Source organism: Equus caballus, chromosome 16 (assembly GCF_041296265.1).
Source record: "Equus caballus isolate H_3958 breed thoroughbred chromosome 16, TB-T2T, whole genome shotgun sequence".
In the NCBI taxonomy this organism is placed as follows: Eukaryota; Metazoa; Chordata; class Mammalia; order Perissodactyla; family Equidae; genus Equus; species Equus caballus.
Window position 1 is genome coordinate 18,135,760 of NC_091699.1, and position 18,311 is coordinate 18,154,070.

At 43.6% G+C, this 18,311-nt stretch overlaps 2 protein-coding genes and 1 long non-coding RNA gene across 16 annotated transcripts in view; 2 read left to right on the top strand and 1 right to left on the bottom strand.

The window, feature by feature from the left end:
• The first annotated feature begins 6 nt into the window (after nt 1-6).
• On the top strand, nt 7-2,415 carry LOC138918188 (uncharacterized). The gene is made up of 3 exons (XR_011427183.1): nt 7-145; nt 1,045-1,160; nt 1,382-2,415. It is a non-coding gene; the product is annotated as an uncharacterized lncRNA (long non-coding RNA).
• An 848-nt stretch (nt 2,416-3,263) lies between these two features.
• FANCD2OS (FANCD2 opposite strand) lies at nt 3,264-6,817 on the top strand. Of its 4 annotated transcripts, none has more exons than XM_005600376.4 (2): nt 3,264-3,586; nt 5,990-6,817. In XM_005600376.4, exons 1-2 carry the CDS (start codon nt 3,529-3,531, stop codon nt 6,532-6,534), a joined length of 603 nt encoding a protein of 200 aa, XP_005600433.1. In that variant the 5' UTR covers nt 3,264-3,528; the 3' UTR covers nt 6,535-6,817. The 4 variants fall into 4 exon arrangements, with proteins under 4 accessions (XP_005600433.1, XP_005600436.1, XP_005600434.1 ...); XM_005600379.4 differs by having other exon boundaries at nt 3,534-3,674; XM_005600377.4 differs by lacking the exon at nt 3,264-3,586 and adding an exon at nt 3,672-3,811.
• A 756-nt stretch (nt 6,818-7,573) lies between these two features.
• The window catches only part of FANCD2 (FA complementation group D2), a 47,690-nt gene continuing 36,952 nt past the window's right edge, over nt 7,574-18,311 (bottom strand). For 7 of the 11 annotated variants that reach the window (XM_023619978.2, XM_070238440.1, XM_070238436.1 and 4 more), the window contains 11 exons: nt 17,652-17,782; nt 16,694-16,787; nt 16,078-16,200; nt 15,138-15,231; nt 14,365-14,436; nt 13,614-13,652; nt 12,560-12,634; nt 11,520-11,594; nt 10,401-10,547; nt 9,168-9,263; nt 7,574-7,989 (listed from right to left, as the gene is read on the bottom strand). In XM_023619978.2, coding sequence (XP_023475746.1) covers nt 7,915-7,989; nt 9,168-9,263; nt 10,401-10,547; nt 11,520-11,594; nt 12,560-12,634; nt 13,614-13,652; nt 14,365-14,436; nt 15,138-15,231; nt 16,078-16,200; nt 16,694-16,787; nt 17,652-17,782 — 1,021 coding nt within the window. In that variant the 3' untranslated portion in view covers nt 7,574-7,914. The remainder of the gene's footprint in view (nt 7,990-9,167; nt 9,264-10,400; nt 10,548-11,519; nt 11,595-12,559; nt 12,635-13,613; nt 13,653-14,364; nt 14,437-15,137; nt 15,232-16,077; nt 16,201-16,693; nt 16,788-17,651; nt 17,783-18,311) is intronic. The other 4 variants (XM_070238442.1, XM_070238441.1, XM_070238443.1 and 1 more) reach the window with 1 other exon arrangement.

An 18,311-nucleotide genomic window follows, 5' to 3' on the forward strand; every position in this document is an offset into this window, starting at 1 on the left:
GGCGTTAGAGGGCGCGTGGTCCCGCGTCAACCCGTCCGTGACCTGCTCCAAACTAAGCTTGCGATCTTTGTCAGCAATAAGATGGGCATAGCCGATTGAACCACCTTAAATATGTCATTTAAAAAATGCCTTTCACACAACACAGGTGATGTCCCACCTTGCATTTACCAAATGAACAAAACGTTATTTTTTTTTAAACGTTAATACCCTGTGACTAAAGGGAAATTGATAGGCTCGTAAATAACTGGTCACACTGTAAACTGGCACAGTCCCTTCAGAAGGAAATGTGTAAATTGTTAGCAAGAGCTGTAAAACTTTTCAAACTTTTTGACCTAATCATTTCATTAAGAAAATCATTGAAAAAGAAAAAATAACTTTAGGCACAAAGGTGCTCTTTCAAGTGTAATCTATTAAAAAACAACTATCTCAACAGCTGGTATACCCACTTACAGCATATTATGCAGTCATTTAAATGCTAAGGAACACTATGGCAACATGACATGATAGATTGAAGGGGAAAAACAAAATAGAAATTTTTCTTTAATTGCAACTATGCAGAAATTGTCTGTTTGAGGACAAGGAGGATATACCAAAAACGTTAATATCTGGCTTGTCAAGGTAGTGGAATTTGGACAATTCTATTTTTATTTTAGGGAATATTTACAATCTGGTTTGTGCAGTAAATGCCTTTTGTTAAAATATATATGTATGTGTATATATATATATATACATATATATATATGAACAGTCCTTTAGTAGTACAGTAGAAGATTTTACAAGCTATAAAGCTGCTTTTATAGCTTTTACCTCACTGGACCTTCACAAACCCTGTGGGAGGAAGTCAGGAAGAGATTTCTCATTTTACAGATAAGAAAATGGAAGTTCAAGGTCACACATCCAATTAAGTGATGGACCTTCAACAGCTGGTTCCAGACTCCTTTATGTTTTTACTGTACCACTCTAAAAACAGGTTAAAGTTTATCTGAGTTCTCCTATGTATTCCTATAAATGATTTCTAAAATAATAATAAATATCGAACCCCAGGCATCCCGAAGGCTCTCTGCCATTCAAGACTCAGCTTCCTAAGTGATCCTGTTGAAGTAGTATTTTGCTCACCGCAAGTCACAGAGAAGTCAGATAGACCTGCTTTTCCTTTAAAGGTAGGGCATCTCAGTTTCAAATCCTGAGTCTACCACAGAGGAGTCACTTCACCTCTCTGAGCTTTGGTTTCTTCACGTGTAATACAAGGAGAACAGCATAGATGGGTTAGGATTGTTGGGAGAATTAGGTGAGAAAGGATAAATGAAACTCTAATAAGCACAGTGCCTGACTCCTCACAAAGTATGCACTCATGATCAGTTTACATTTTCTTTTTATGCAGAAAGCGAAATACACATATCTATCACTTTTTAAAAAAATATCCAGTGGTCTTCCATGGACGAGTCAGGCCCAGCTCTTCTTTTGCTTGACTTCCTACACACCTGTTCCAGAATCTCCCCTGTAATTCCAAACAACTGAAGGATATGCTGCTGTCCAGAGTGAAGAATGTTCCTCTTGACTTTTGGAGCTTTTTTCTAAATGCCTCATGGAACTTGCTGTCAGGCAGTCCTCCATTAAAGGGTTTGCCAGTGTGGTCATTCTTCATTGTAGAAATTGTTTCTGATGTGTGATGCAGGGCTGCAGAGGGAAGGCTGCTGGTGCAACTATGAATGCTTCCTGCGGCAGGTTGCCTCAGCATAAGGGAACTGGGTCCCCATCTTCTCTTTCAGTCCATCATACGCTTCACGGAACTTGGGGATCTTGTCAATGACTCCAGGTATAAGAATCAGCGTGGAATCAACTTCTTGAAGAAATGTGTCAGTTGTATTAATTGTGATCATTTGAGCCTCCTTTGCAATTATGTGTACTTGGACCATCATTTGTACAGCTATGGATATGGCGTGTGCATCACAGCAGTGTTTTGGGCTGCTTTGAAAGCAACAAATCGGCTTTTGGCAGAGGGAATGTGGCTATTGTCACAAGAATCCCTGAATCAGGCAACCAGAATGTTGAGTGCTGCATGATACGGACCCAGTTGATGTTGTAAGTCATCAGTAACGTGTAATATGGGAGATTCCGGTTTTCCGTATGTGCATAGTAGCCACGGAGCTGAAATATCAGACTCACAGGTGATGGTAAATGATGCCTTGAGAATACATCCCTTAGAGCTGGGCAGACTGCACAGAGGACTGTGGAGCAGATCGTCATAAAAGCATGAAGCCCTCTCTATCCAATAATTTTGAATTATACAATTTTGCTTTGGAGGCTTTCATTTTAAAAAAAACTGCAATAAAAACTACTGTTTTATTTGTTTTTTAGATAACAGTTATCTCTTTTATTCAAGAAGAAAATAAAAATAAACTTACTGGAAAAAAATTTTATAATTCAAAATCATTTTAGTCTCTTCCAAGATTCATCATTCTCTGCTCCTCTCTCCATTTTCTGACAACCCCCCCGATCCCCACCACAAACTCTTTCCACTTACCTCTCCTTCCACGCAGTGCCACACACACACAGAATGGGCAACTGACAATTCTTGACAAGTCCCTCAAGCTATCTAGTCTTCCATACCAGGATCTCAGCCTGACGCCTCCCAGGGGCCCCAATTCTCTCCACTTAAACCTCACCCAAAGAGCTGGACAAAAGGTGACAGCTCTTATTTGTGCTGTGTTCTACAGTTTGAAAAGCGCAAAGGCACTTTCTGAGTGGATAAGAGAAGGGCAGGTGGGCCATTAGTTAATCCCTCCCACAGACGCCGCACACTGCCAGGCACCGCCATAGGCAGGCACCAGGGATGTAGGAGTCAACCGGGTTGACCGCTCTTCCCTCAGCTGTCCAAAGCAATTGCTTGCAGTGATGCTTACGAAGTTGTCAAATCACTTTCACTACGGTGAAAGGGTCAGTTTTTCAGCTTTGTGAGAATGGGACAGCACCCTCCTTTTGGAGGTTTAACAGAAGGCAGAGAAAAGTTTTCGGTCCAGAAGTCAAGGGAAGACATATATCTTTCTTCTCGTTATTGGCAGGCAAGCATTTATAAATTCTGTCTCTTTGTACTGGGATCATTCCAATGCAGCGACAAAGGCCTTCAGAACTCTGGGTAACAGCCTGAATACTCGCTGAGCAGGGTTTAATGAGTAGAGACTAACTTTTAACACTAACTACAGGTCCTGGGACCTTTATGCAGGTTCGTGACAGAAGCCTTTGAAGTGGGCGTGTCGTCCTCTGTGACTAGCGCAAAGGCACACAGGTGTGGCAGCGTGAGGAGGCGGAGGGGGCGGGGAGGAATGGAGGGGAACGGAGGGGACGGGATTCGAACCAGCACTCCTGAAGGCTGAGTCCTGGACGGGGTGTTCCAAGGTGGTGGGGGTGGGGATTCTAGCCCTGACGCCCCCCAGCGGGGCGCCTCGAGCCCCCACCCCCCGCCGCGGCTCGGGCTCCCCCGCGATCCTGGATCACAAAGGCCGTTGCCAGGCGCCTGGTGGAGAAAAGATGCGGCCCGGGAACAGCAGCCGCCACTCTGGAGCGTGCGTCCCACGAAGTTCAGCAGGTGAGCCCCCGGCCCGGATGGTGAGACCGGAACCGGGCTCCCACTGCCACCTCCGTCTCCGCCAGAGCCGTCTGGGGCCGGCCTCCAGGTAGGGACCCCCAGGGGACAAGCCCCTTCTTCCAGCTGGGAGGGGAAGTCTCCCCCACTCCGGGCAGCTCCGGCCCCTCGGGATCACAGTTCACAAGGACCTCAGCTGCACTTTGATGCTGCCTTCCCCTTTCCCAGGTGGGGAAATCGAGGGACAGACTTCTTTGGAACGGGAGGAGCGGTATGAAGGGGGAGCCTTTTTGGCCAGGAGAACCAGCTCCCCGTTTGGGAGCTATTAGAGCAGCTCAGCTGACTTCTAGGTTCAAGCCCTCCTGAAGTGGATGACGGTGCCTTCCGGGTGGTGGGAGTGGTGGGGGTTGGAGTGGAGTGGAGTGGGGTCAACTATCTTCTTTTAAACTTTGTGTGAAAGTGGTGGGAAGACCTGGGGTCAGAAGCCCTCATCCCATGTTGGTTCTGCCAACTATTTACGCTGGACATTTGATAGAGCTTTTTATGTCTGGTCCCATTTCCTCTTAGGAAACAAGCCAGGAAAGTCTCCTGGGATTAAATACTTCTTTTGGGCACATGCTCAGAGGAGTTAACACCCTCCACTCCCACTTTGTCATGGTGGTGTACCAGAGCAGCCCTGATCTGTGATGTATGTTCTTAGGATCATGATATCAACCATCAGAAGCCTTTCATACGCTGTTTGGAGTAGAGAACTATCCCTCCAGTGGTTTCTCATGCTAAGGCAGGCCAGATAGTAGAACACAGTACCAGAAAGGGCCAGTGTATATCGGGAGAAACATACCAGTTGGAGGAAATCAACAAATCTCCTTTATACTAACCATTGTCAAGGGCAGGTCTTCTTGTTTGAAATGTCACCAACAAGTCTTTCAAAAAAAAAAAAAAACTTTGTCTCACAAACGATGGAGGAGGTGTCAACTTTCCACAGCACTTCCTGGGCGAGAAAAGAGGAGGGGCAAAGAAGCACACTTGGCTGGAAAGAAACGGATCTGCTATGCCTGTTAACATAAGTAGGTGCTCAAAAATGTTAGCTGCTTCTGAATTCAGTAAAACCCTTTGTATACTGGCAATTTTAAAGTAGAATGATGGAGAATCCAGATTCTACGTGGACAATTTTGAGTTAACAACATCTTCCCAGCCCTTTCCTTTATCTCCAAAGGGGGAAACAAGAAAAATCAAGTTCTTAACCAGTGGGTCTCCCATAGATAAGAAAACAAAACACAAAAACAAAACATACCTTGAAAAAACAGAAAATATTTAAATATTTTTAAGGATTGGCCTTTGGAAACTTTTTTCCTCCCAGCCTGGTGTAATTCCTCTGAGGTGGTACATAAGTAGCCCAGGTTTCTGAGAGAGCTGTTCCCTTGTCTCAGAAAACAGAGGTTTTTAGGGCCAAGAGGAGACTATCTCCATAATTAAGAATAGTGAAAGCCAAAGTGCCTTGAAAGGAAGAGCATAAGTTCTTAAGCTATCTAAGGTGCCTCAGAAAAATCCCTAGAGGGTTTGTTTAAACACAGATTGCAGGACCCTACTCCCAGAGTTTCCGATTCTGTAGGTCTGAGGTGAGGCCCAAGAATTTGCACTTCCACCATGTTCCCAGATGATACTGAAGCTGCTCGTCTCTGGATCATACATTGTGAACCACTGGTGTAAAGTACATGGGGTGTAGAGTCCAAATAATTAGCAAGACCTGGCCTTTCTTGAGCTTCTAACCACAAAGAATGAGGCCAGCAGCCCCTGGCACCTCAGAGGTGTAGATTCTGTCTTTCGCAGTTGTCAACACAGCGTAGGTCCTAGTGGTGAACTGGGAGACACCCTTTTGGACAAACCCATTTCTTCATCTGTAGAATGGGTTAAAACCTACCTTCAGAGGCTCGTGATAAGGTTTAATAAAGTTTTTGCACACAGCTGTTTCCAGATTCAACATTTGTTACCATCCCCTACTGCCCTTTTTCTTCTTTTTAAAGATTTTATTTTTCCTTTTTCTCCCAAAGCCGCCCGGTACATAGTTGTGTATTTTTAGTTGTGGGTCCTTCTAGTTGTGGCATGTGGGATGCCGATGCAGCATGGCCTGATGAGCGGTGCCATGTCCGCACCCAGGATTCAAACTGGCGAAACCCTGGACTGCCGAAGCAGAGTGAGCAAACTTAACCACTCGACCACGGGGCCAGCCCCGGTCACCCACTGCCCTTTATAGAATTACTAGTACCCTAACATCTATTGGAATCTGTTCATGGGAACGACAGAGTATGTTAGTCAATAATGAGACAAAGAAATGTGGATTTGAATAGCCATACCCTCACCAAACGCATGCCAGGAAAATTCCATGTTCTGATTTCTCTCCTTTAGGACTATCAATGGCAGGATACCAGCTCTGGTCACCATGGACCCCACTGGACGAGAGCTTCCAATGGCTGCGGCACACAACACCTACACCTTCTTCGAAGCACCCCTTTAGGGCTTCCCCCTGCTTCTCACACACTCCTTCTGATCTTGAAGTGCAGCTGTGCTTTCAAGAGGTCACTCTAGTCCGAGACAGCCCATTCCTGGAGGCTGGGGTGAGTCCTAAGTTACCCTGCCACACATCAGAGCTCCGAACCATGAACAACAAGAAAGGGCTGGTCAGGAAGCCCCAGCCTGTCCGCCTCAGTGGAGTGGATTCAGTCTTTGGCAGGGTCATCACAGCTCAGCCACCAAAGTGGACTGGGACCTTCAGAGTTTCAGATAAGTCAGCCTTTTGCAAAATCATCAGCCGGGGGCACCAGTGGCCCACTGGACTTAAGGAACCTCAGATTCAGATGACAGTGACCATGTGCAAACAGATGCTGCGCTCTATCCTCTTGCTGTATGCAACATACAAGAAGTGCACCTTTGCCTTGCAACACTCCAAGTAAAGGGTCCCCATCTGATTCGTTCCTCACACCATACCCTTTGCTATGTGCCTGAAGCTTACAGAAACCTGTCCACGTAAAGGGAACCATGACATGGCCCCAGCTACCTTGCTTTTCTTGCAGGCAGTGACAATTCAGGAGCCCCTCTCCTCCCTCTCCCTCCAAAAAAGGGCCAGTGACAGAGCAAGGGAGAACATTTTGACTGTAAAGTTGAACAGCCGTTTAAAAGAGAGTCAAACTACATGTAGATGTGATAAAGAACCATTAAACAAACCATATAAACCAATGAGGCTAGTGTGAACTCACTTCAACACCTAAGACCACAATGAGTTGGGGAAATGAAGGGTGTCAAGGAAGGAGATTATGGAGTTCTATGTGCACGAGGATGAAGGGGTCAATATGCGGGTCAAGGATTAATTTAAAAAATAACCTCGCCCACCAAAACAACAACAAACCCCAACCAGCCACACCCTAATACCACTGGAGAGTACAAAAATGGGTAGATATATTAACAAATATTAATATTTACAACCTGACAAGAACGAACTAGATAGCAGCAGTGAAATTGGGCTTTCTGGCAGAAGACATGAGAGCTCCCCATTTTAGCTGAAGTGTACTCCTAATGTTCTATTTCTAATAAACTACAAGTAACTTTGTAGCATTCTTGTAACTAGATTATAGGGATAACTCAGAATAATGTGGAAATAAAGTAAACATAATATATACAAAGTCAATATGAGTTTAATGCTGCCTTTTCCCCCTTTGTCATATCTAGATGATGACTGAAAAATTTTAAGCAGCCAAAATATTCCTTTTGACTTTCTTTGGGCATTGACAAGAAATTTGTCACTCTTCCAAAAAGATCGCAAAGATCTCATCTCAAGTAAAAATGGTCCTTATAATAGGAAACAGATGATTTTAACTGTAGAACTGATGTGGTGGCATTAGTCTCCATTATTGCTTTGCACAAATCCCAATTCAATTCCATCTAATCCTTGAGTAATGAAAGAAATCTGGAAAGAGAAATGAGGTAGCTGAGGCAGAACTTAAAACAGAATTTATTTGTAAAACTGGTACAAGCCTAAATTCTGGAATAAATCAGTTTGAAAACTAGTTCCCAAAGCCCAGAATCATGACTACTCTGCAGCAAAGCACTGCCATGTTCGCCCAAGTTGAAAGTAATGCTACATTCAAATTCTGAGCCAGGGTCTTCGATGATGTTAGACAATCTATGAAACCCACAAGTTGATTCAATGAAGCCCCCTCTTCAAGGAAAAAATAGGATGCTTCCAGTTAGAAAGGCAGAGAGCAGATATCAAATCCTGAACATAAAATGGTGAGAGGATGGCAGAGACAGAGAGGGGGCATCAGTCTCTCTGTGGTCTAATCAGAGTCGTCATCACTTTCATCACTGTCTTGCTCCTTTTCTCCATCACTTGCTTCATCATCTTCACCATCCTAAGGGGCAAAGGATAATTGAATTATTTCGGGTCATCTGGGAGGCTCCCTGAATTGCAATGCTGCCCCCACAGGATATGCAACTGTACTATGTCATTGTTAAATGGAGGATAGGCTTTAAACCATTCGTTTGAAAGATGAATCACAGACTCCTCCATTCTTCTTGTATCATGACCTCTAAGCCAAGACCATGAAGGGAGGCCATTTTGATACTGACTCAGGTCATTCTGCAACTGAACCAAATTTGCATGATTTTTAAATAAGCCATCGCCCTCTAGATCTACTGCATGTATGTGACATAGAAACATAGTGGGCATTTAATATAGAATTAAATCTTTGTTAAATTAAAAATTCTGGTGTATTTCAACAGGAATCCAGCATAAAATTCTCTCCAGACTATAACTCTAATCTGGGAGCTTTGCTTAGGACAAAGTACCAAACTCATAGGATACTGTCTGCTTGAAATTTTTTATGAGAACAAAACTTTTATACTATACAAATGAAACAGAGAGCCATGTAATAGACTTTTTCATACTAAATGATCTTTCTGCATCAGCCTCACATTGCATTACAGAGAGGCTCTAGAGCAAGGTTCTTAAATCTGAGCTGCTTGGTGTCCATAATCCAACTGAACTGTAAAAAATTTTATAAACATATATATTTTTCTTTAGCTTTCTTTAAAGTCTTGAAAGCATCTGTGGTAGCCCAGAAAAGAACAAGAAGCCCCACTCTTGTTTTAGTCCTCAGTGGTGGCAGCTTTTGATTTTGTTCTTTGGCTCTCACATTTCTATTTTATATATTCAAACAACATGTTTAAATGGCTTAACTCATTCCTCTCAACACTCGGAGAACATTTTGACCTCTTCTTCTCTCCCCTCTAAAATAGTTTCAGACATGAATTCAGGGAAAATAGGGCGCTATAACAGAAGGGAATGTTCAACTCAGTACGTATGCCACAACTTGAGATTCTCAAGAGTGATTATAAGATCGTGTGGGGGTTTTTTCTGGCCCCCACAGAATTCATATGAGCGCAGAATTTTTGGAGGGAATGGAGACAGGCATAGAAGTATTTGATCATAAACATTAAGCAGGGAAAGTTCTGCACTCTCTGCCAACTCAGAATAATTAACAAAATGCCACCATCAATGCCACACTCTGGGTGCCTCCTGCAGAGATACCTCCGTTGCTTTGCTCTTGGAGACCTGGGATGATGCGTCATCCCCACTCTCATCTGCTGTGCTCTCCTGGGAATTCTGGGATATAATCTCTTCACCCTAAATGTGGATGGGCCAAGACAAATGGTGGGTTATGATCACATTTGGGGTCTCAAGGGGAGAAAGTCTTAGTTTACAGGCAATACAAAGGAAGACATTCAGCCATTCCAACATGGTCAAACATGGACACCAACCTATGATCCAGCATCTAGAGAAGTGATAATCAACCTAAGGTTTCTGAAATGCCTGTGGCTCAAATAAATTATGTAGTTTTACAAAAGGTCCATCTTTGTATTCTAATATCATACTAGATTTGACAAGGCCAGATTGTACTGGTGACTCTTCCAGTTAATGCTGAATACAGTTCTAAAATTTCCCAAACACCTTAACACACCAACCCTGAAAGGCCGCGTAGGGGCTGGTACACTAAAGTGGTTTAAGAACATTAGCTTTGGGTCAGAACTGTTTGGACTCAAACCCCGACTCTATTCACTTAGTGCTGAATGACTTTAGGTAAGTTACTTAAACTCCCTAAGCTTCAATTTTCTTATGGAAACAATAGTCTCTGCCTCATAAAGTTGATGTGATGAAAGGAAGCTAACTCTCTGGGGTGCTGGTCTTTTCATATACAAGATTATAAAACTCAGATATTGTAAGCATGAATGAGAAGGGCTTGAACCCTTTTTGAAAAACGCCGTAACTCCAAAGTAGTAGTATAAACAACATGAGATTTCAGCCAGTCAGACAACTGAAAGAACTTAGAAATGCTCATTTGTTAAAATTAGCCAGAGAATAATTTCAGAAATAAGACAGAAATAAGACTGGTTTAGGGGGAAAAACCAAAATAACTAAACAAAAAAAGCAGCTTGTCCATATACAAAAATGTTATTAGGGCTCTACCCTCAGTAGGGCGTAAAGGTACCCCTCTAGATCTTACTGATCTGGCTCCTCTACCTCTGAGGCCTGGTTTCTATCAGTGGTATGTTTTGGTGCCTTCACTGCCTGGGATGAGGGGTGCAGCCTGTGACCAGGGCCCATAAGCAATGTACCCTAACTTTAAGAGCTAACAGCCACAGACGTAAGAGAAGAACAGTCTAATTGAGAGAGCAGGGCTTAGGTGACCCCCCTTACTTACTTTCCAATGCTCTCACAAAGAAAGGGAGTAGGAGATCACTGCTGGTGGGGTCCCAGACTTACCTGCAAGTCCCGGTTTTTGAGATTGCCCAGCCAGAAAGCCTCCCTGCAGTTGTTGAGCACGAGCATGGCTTTCACTCTGCAAACTAACAGCTCCAGGGTCTTTTTGAGCAAAGGCACGTGTTTGGTGAGTTTTGTGTCCTGGTGAATCTGAACGGAAACAAATGCACCCAACTTATCTGCGTTTATCAATATGCTTTCATATTTCCTATACAGAAACTTTTGAATTCCTGACATCTTCAACACTGAATAGGAGCAGAAGCCCTGCCAGTATAGGCCAGAGACATGTTGCATCACACAGTAATAATCTGGCAGAGTACTCTGAGGAGAATGGGGGCTGTCCTTCAAGCTCTAAGAGCCTAGAAGACATACCACCAACACCTCTAGGTTCCTCTTCATAACCTCTCATTGACCACTTATCAGTGGATTGACCTAAAATATTCTTGAACATGTATTATACTGACATTAAACAACAGACAGTAGCCCTGTCTAGCTGAGGGTTCTTAAAATTCCACTGTTCAGCACCTTCTGAAGTTAGAATCAGTAGGAAGTGGATCAAAGAATCATTTTGTTTGCCAGTGACTGCAGAACTCTATGGTTCTGTGTTCCTCCAGACAAAAAGTGACAACGGTTCGACTATAGGATTCAAGTGGAAAAGTCCTTTAATGCTAAAATGTTCTCACAAGAGGCAGATGTATTCCTTGACAAGTAAGTAGAACAGCTGAAAAGCTCTAAGATAGCTGCTTTTAGAACTACCTCTCGTCTCCAGCAGAGAGTCATCACTTACATAATATTCCTCCTACCCAGAGTAATTTGAAGCAGTAACACAGCCCCCAACATTCTGTATCTCTCACCAAAGAAGAGCTTCTAGAGGAAATAGGGCTATGGAGTTTGAGTCAAATTTCAGATAAAGAAATTCCCCTCTAGATTACTGCTCAATCTGAGCCACCAACTAAGGATTTGACCACTCTGAACAAACTGCTTTGGACAGACACAGTCCCAGAAATAAAGGCTCAACAAGGGTAAAAAAGGAAGAAGGGACTGGAGCCTGTGGATCTCCCCATAACAATTGCAGATTAAACCAACAGGTGAGCTGGTGACATGACACGCTTGCCCTCTTACCTTAGAATGCCCACACAGGTGATGAAGCAGCCTCGTGTTCAACTGGAAGGTTTCCAGTAAGCTCAGAACATCTTCCTATAACCAACAAAATTCATAAATGCCCTGTGAAATGTTCTCATTTCACTTTAGATGCAAGATATCCTTGCAACCAAGAGCTCTCAAGAGGACAAACCCCGCAGGTTCTGGCCATATATCAATAATTATCTTAATTTGGCCCTCAAATAAGAGGAACGCTGGCTGGCTGTCCTCCCTCTTCTCTTTCCCAGTTATGAGCGACCAACCAAATATTGTGAGAGTAGTTTTTTTTAAACATTGGCCCTGAGCTAACATCTGTTGCCAATCTTTCTTTTTTTTTCTTCTTCTTCTCCCCAAAGCCTCCCAGTACATAGTTGTATGTCCTTCTAGTTCTACTATGTGGGACGCCGCCTCAGCATGGCTTGATGAGCGGTGCTGGGTTTGCGCCCAGGATCCAAACTGGTGAAACCCTGGGCTGCTGAATCAGAGCATGCACACTTAACCACTCAGCCACAGGGCTGGCCTCAGTGTGAGGGTGTTTTGCAAAGTTCAACTTGCTAAGTATGTGTAAGAAATTATCATCTCTGTTTCTGTCCTTATTTCACTACTCTAGCCCTGATTCCCACTTGGCTAAAAAAGCTCTCAAGACTGTCCTTTATAACAGCAAAGAGTTTACGACACAAATGAGTTCTTTTTTTAATTATTCCTTAGAGTAGACCTAGAGAAGCACAAAAGAATAAGCAAATGACACACTGATATATGAGGTCCTAGGAGTGCAGCAGCACAATAAACTCAAGCTAAAAGGAAGCACCACCCTCAGATCTGGAGAAGTAGGAAGGAGGGTTTGAACCAGAGTGGGTCTGAGGAGTTCAGTCCTATATGGGCATCTCTGGCAATAGCTGAAGTGGACCAAAGGTGCTAAAGCAGAACTGTGGACAAGGGGACTGCCCCCAAGATCAGCCCATGGATCTATCTTCTGAACAGCTGTACCGAGCATGTCTTTGTTTTCTGCTCTCAGTTCTTACCCGGTGTTTTCTAAAACTGAAGTCTAAGAGCGGCATGCACTGCTTCAGAAACGCTTCCACAAATAGACGCCCGTACTGAAGAAGAGAAGAGACACATTGGTGATGACCTCTAGCTGAGGTCTTTCACCTGAAAGGCCCCTGCCTGGGCAGCATAGCCCAGGGGTTTTCTTTTCTTATTTGTGTATTGGGAGGGGTCGGAAAGGTTAATATAGAGAATGTAGCTTAATGGAAAAACTAAATGGGCCTGCTAACTAAGTCCCAGAATGAGGCCAACTTACCTACACTAGACACAGCCAATGGGCAGGGGACTTACTCAGCTTAAGAACGAGGGCACAGAAGAACAAAGGGGAACCCCAGCTCCCTGAGGACAACTTACTCCCAAGAGGAAAAAATTGGGTAGTGCTGGGGAAGCAAATGACAATTGCCAAATTTACCAATTCAATAAATCACTCCCCTGCTCACCCATCTCCCACACTGGCACGGGGTGGGGGGGTGAGGAACAAGGAAGAAAGAGGCCAGAGATAACAAGATGGGGTGCCATCCGCTTGGAAGGAACCATCAGGAGTGAGGAAGAAGCATTCTTCCCATAACATTCCCCAGCCCTTAACCCATGGGGTTTACCATCAAATCTAGGGCCAATCTGGGCTATCCCCATGGGAAAGCAGCTCAGCAGTTATCAGGCTATCAGTTCCCACATTAAGCCACCCGTGGGCTTTAAAAAGAAAAATCACCCTCTCCTCCTTCCTTCCTGTTGCCTGGGAAGGAATGCAGGGGGTGACTGCTGCTCCTGAAGTCAGCTGCTCTGAGGCCACTACTCCTTGTTCTAAGATTTGAACCAAAAGTTTTCAAACTCATAGGAAAATTGGCTTCTCTATTCATCCAACTAGTGTGTGAAAACATATCCACTGTCTTTTCTAAACTATCACTTATTAGCACAGATTCTGGAGACTCTGGCTTGTGGGCAAGGTATTAAGCAATGCCTCTCAGCTGAGGCCCTCTCTAGAGAGATCTGCAGGAACAATAAACACTAAAGAGAGCCCAGGCAATCTCTCACCTTCAAACATACATGCAGAACAGGACGACTATCAAACACCTGGAGAGATGAAAGACAAGAAACAGAAGCTGAGGACTGCTCCTTTGAGCAGCCCAGCCTCTTTTCCATTGTGCAAAGCACAGCTCTGGGTGCTGTAGAGAATTCTAAAATGAAGAAGGCATGCCAAAAGTTAAATTAACTACAAAGCAGAATAAAGTAATCACCATAGCTGAAGTTCAAGAAAAGGAAGAGGGAAGCAAAGAGGAACAAGAAATTGATTCCAACTGGGGATGTTCAGAAGATGGCATTGTAGAGGTCCAAAACCTTGATCTGAAGCCTTAAGAAAGAGTGGATGAGAGGCGGAAAGGAGAGAATGACATTCTAAGCAGGAGGAATAGCCTGAGCAAAATCAGGGAGTGAGTGAGATAAAGAAGGCATTCAGGGTTGGAAGAGGAAGATAGTGGGGAATGTGCTCAGATCACAGAGACCCAAGGCGAGGTGAGAGAGTAGGGGAATGATATGTGGAAGGAGTCATTAAATAGTACATATTGTGGCACAGATGGGAAGGAGGAAGGAAGAGAAGGAAAAAGACACTGCCTAGGGAGAGAAGGGGTTATCCAGGATGGGTAGAGGGACAAGGGAAGAAGACGGGGGAGAACAGGTCCCCAAGGAAGGCTGAGGAGAGGAGCAGGGAGAGTCCATTTGGAAGCCAGGACCCTTGTTGGTTTTTGTAATTAGCTGATGAGATGGGTCAAGGAGCCTCCATACCCACCTTTATCAGGTTGATGAGGATACTGAAGTCTCGAACAGCCATGTTCCAGTAAAGGAGCTTCTCTTCATGAATCTGGGGGCAGCCAAGTATACAGGCACCTCTGAATCACAGCCAAACACTTCTTTCACTTTACTCCCACTAATATATGGGTCTTGAATTGCATAGCTATTCAGAGATTTTAGCCAATTATTCCCTCAAAGAGATATAGCAACCAGTATACCCATAAGGTGATTCTGAGGCCTGCATATACATACATGATAACATTAGGGTAACTTATAGAGACTTCCTAAAATGATGACCCCTCTTCAGTAGTTTCCAAGTAGGAAAAAGCCTCAGCAACATACCTAATGACCATCAGAGCCCTGTGGCTTCTGACTCCCTATGCTAGCCCTTGCTCTCCATGGTCTAGCTCGGTTCTGGTTAGCAGGCTGCCATGGCCCGGTACCACAGCACCTCAAACAGGCTTGCTCTCCTCATGCCAGCTCATATACAGCAAACCGCTGGGGACATGAGGCTGCAAGCAAAGACATGTTTTCCAGAGCTAGGGCTTATGGAGCAGTCCAAGCCCTCCCCTGGGGAAAAAGCCAGGGAAAAGAACCCAATCCTCACCTCCAACTAGAAGGACAGTAAATGAAACCAGGAGCTCTTTGAAAAAAAATCCTGGATCTTGGTAATTCAAAGAAAATAGCTTAGGAGAAATCCTGGATCCAGGAAATAGAAGACTCAGCAGCTTTCAATCAATTAAAGCTTAGAAGTGGGAGTATTTGACCCACCTGTTGCGAGTCTGCTGCTGTGCCAGCCTGAAGACCTTTCACTGTCTTCTCTAGTTCAGCCATCATCACACGGAAGAAAATGACAAAGGTGTGCCTAGAAGAGGGGAAAAGCATGCATGCCCACACAATGATGCACTGGTTAGAAAGAACTTCCTGGGAAGAAGCCGAGGAACCAAAAGTCATTTCCTTCCCCACCTCTCCAAACATCCCCTCACGAGGATCCACTATAAGAGAACAGGGCAGTGGAAGAACTCAGAAATGAGCCCAAGAAGATGGCCTGTGAAAGAATGGAATTAACTTTAAGAAGGGAGATGGTGTGGTGGTATACAAAGAGCAGTAAAGTCGTGTTGAGAAGATGCAAGTTTAAGTTCTTGGTTCCATATTTACTTTACTGCTTGTGTAAGCTTGGCCAAGTCCCTAACGCTCATTTTCCTCATCAGTAAAATAGGGGTAATGATACCTACCTCACAGAATCATCGAAAGGATCAAATGAGACAAAGAATGTGAAAGTGCTTTATAACCTGTAGAGACTATAAAAGTGTAATATAGCTATTGATATGAGGAGATGCAAAACCCATTAAGTGAGACGTATATGATTAGCCACAACAATCATTTTATCCTTTAAAGGTGGTTAAAATATTGGAAAAATAATCTCACATTTAAAGGATGAAATTACTGATAGGACAAGTTTGGTGACTAAATATTCATTGCCTTTGAAGACTGTAACTGCTGAGAATTCCTTCCTCAATAAGGTCCTTTCACATGAGTTGGCTGAGAGCCCCTTGGAAAGAATGCATAGTAGACATTCTATGTGCTGAACGAATGACTGTACCGTCTGTATCAGAATTAGGTGAAGAGTAAGGTAGTTATTTGGAAACTACAGACAGTGGACAGTGTGATTCTAACTTAGGGGAAGAACTGGAGGAGGGAATTCCCTTACCTGGTGAGTGTAGGGAACGTGGAGGAAGACGCATCTTTAGGAGAGTTGATCAGTTCTGGGACACCAACACCAGCAATCTCCTCTATGGCCTTCAGAACACTGTCCGTGTGCTCCAAGTAGATGCTACATGGAGACCCATAGGAATATGAACACATGCTACAGAATTCCTAAAGCAAGATTTCTCTGAGATATTACCAGGTATTAAGCTTTAAAACAACTACTAGCATTTATTTTTAATAAAATAAAGATTCCAGATACTTGTCAGGAGGAAAAGGAAATGCTATCTTAATTGGAAATACAGTTAGACACCTAGGAAGTGATGGATGTGTCTTGAATATGGTAGGCTATAAATAAATATCTGATTCATTGGTTAACAAGGCAGGATACAACCGCAGGCTCCTCCGCTTCCTCTATGATTTGTTTAACAATAATGGACTAGCTGATAGTATAAAACAGAACTAGATGATCTTACGATCCACATATTCTAAATTATGTTAACTTCAAACCTACTTCATTGCTTCCAAGATCCCCCTAACGAAGATAATTTAATTTCTCAATCTTTCACCAGATGAAGGATCCCAACAGTGGCAAAATGAAAAGAAGCGGAGCATCTCACCTGAGCAAAACATGGAGCTGGTCATTAGGGATGTTGCTATTCTCTTTCTCTCCACGTGGCCACACCCGACAGAGAAACTGTCTGGCCAGGGAAGCTGTTGGAGAAACAAAGACATCTAATGCATGGAAAATGGACCTCACCTCTGTTTTTCAGGCTTTGGGGGATGACTGTTGATCAAAAGGAGTATTCTTTCATATTTACTATGAAGTTCCTGATGTAACAGACAATTTGAAAAGAGCTGTCATGTGTTCCTGCTCCATTGGCTCTTCTACCAGAAACAAACCCATTTGTCTAAGACCCAGTGCATCCTACTGTCTTACCCTGTCCTGACACACACAAACATGGACTGCAGAGACACACATAGAGAAAAGGAATGCTGCTGGGCAGTGGGAAGGCCAATCTTGCTCCGCCTGGGCACGCCAATAAGCAGTGGCCACATCACACACTCAGATCAAACCCTCTCTTTTTAATCAACAGGGAATAATAAAGGCTTGCTTTGCATTTTCTTCTTTCTGTTTGTGTTGCAAATTAGGATGTATAACAAAGTGAGTTGTATTCCAAGAGCTATGAAAAAAGATAGTTAAACAAAAATATCAGGGATAGGGCCAAGCCTTTCTTTACACTTAATCCTGATTTCATGTCATGGTTTATGTCTCTTTTTGTCAAATGTCTCAGATAATTCAAAAACACAAACAAAAGGAAGGAGATGAATAAACAGAAGCCAAGCAAAAAATTATCTAGCCAACTGAACTAACCAAATTCAGACTAAAGTAACGTCAGCAGGGATCAGTCATAGCTCTTCTGCGAAAATGTCCTTTTAGGTATAGCAAGAAGGCACATCCACATTTAAAGGGGGATCTACATGTAAAATGTACAAGGTTCTAGGAAGCCCCAAGTATACAAGCTTGAGTTATTAATCCTATTCATGAAGGAAAAAAAAAGGATCTGGGCTCATCACCAATTTTTTCTTTGTTCTGAGTGGGAGCTGTAGATTTCTCCAAAAGGACCATCAAAAGTCTGATGAGATAAAGAGCACAGTGGAAACTGGGAATGCTGTGCCGGAAATTCTGCAAGTAATGGAAGCTCTGGCTGTAACGAGACAAGAAAAAAAAAAGCATCACAAGGATTACAGATACATCTAAATCCCTGAGCTGTCCAAGTCCACTCAAGTGTTTGATGGTCTAGCCTAGGCTATCAGGGGGGGTGAGAGGAAGAATAAGTTATTCTGGGTGAAGCTCGGGTAGGAGGCTGGGAGCCATGCCCCTTAAATCTCCTTCTCACCTCCCTCTTCCACTGCCTAGCCCTCAACCTAGGCTCCTCTTCTTCCAAGACTGGGAGAAGGAGACAGGCAATCAGTGATAACTAGTTGCTACCTCATTACCCAACCCTACTGGGAGACAGAGTAGGTCCCTGGATAATCAAGAGTTGACCACAGATGATCAGTGCGTTCATCGTCACTACCTGAAAAGGCAAACTCTACAGGATGAAAGATCATGAAGTTTCTAATGCTTCAGGATTTATCTGAATGCATAGGTAACAAATACATATAACTGAGGAAAAGTAGCTGACAATATCAATTTCTCTCACAACTACTGAGACACCCAAATTATTGCCAAGA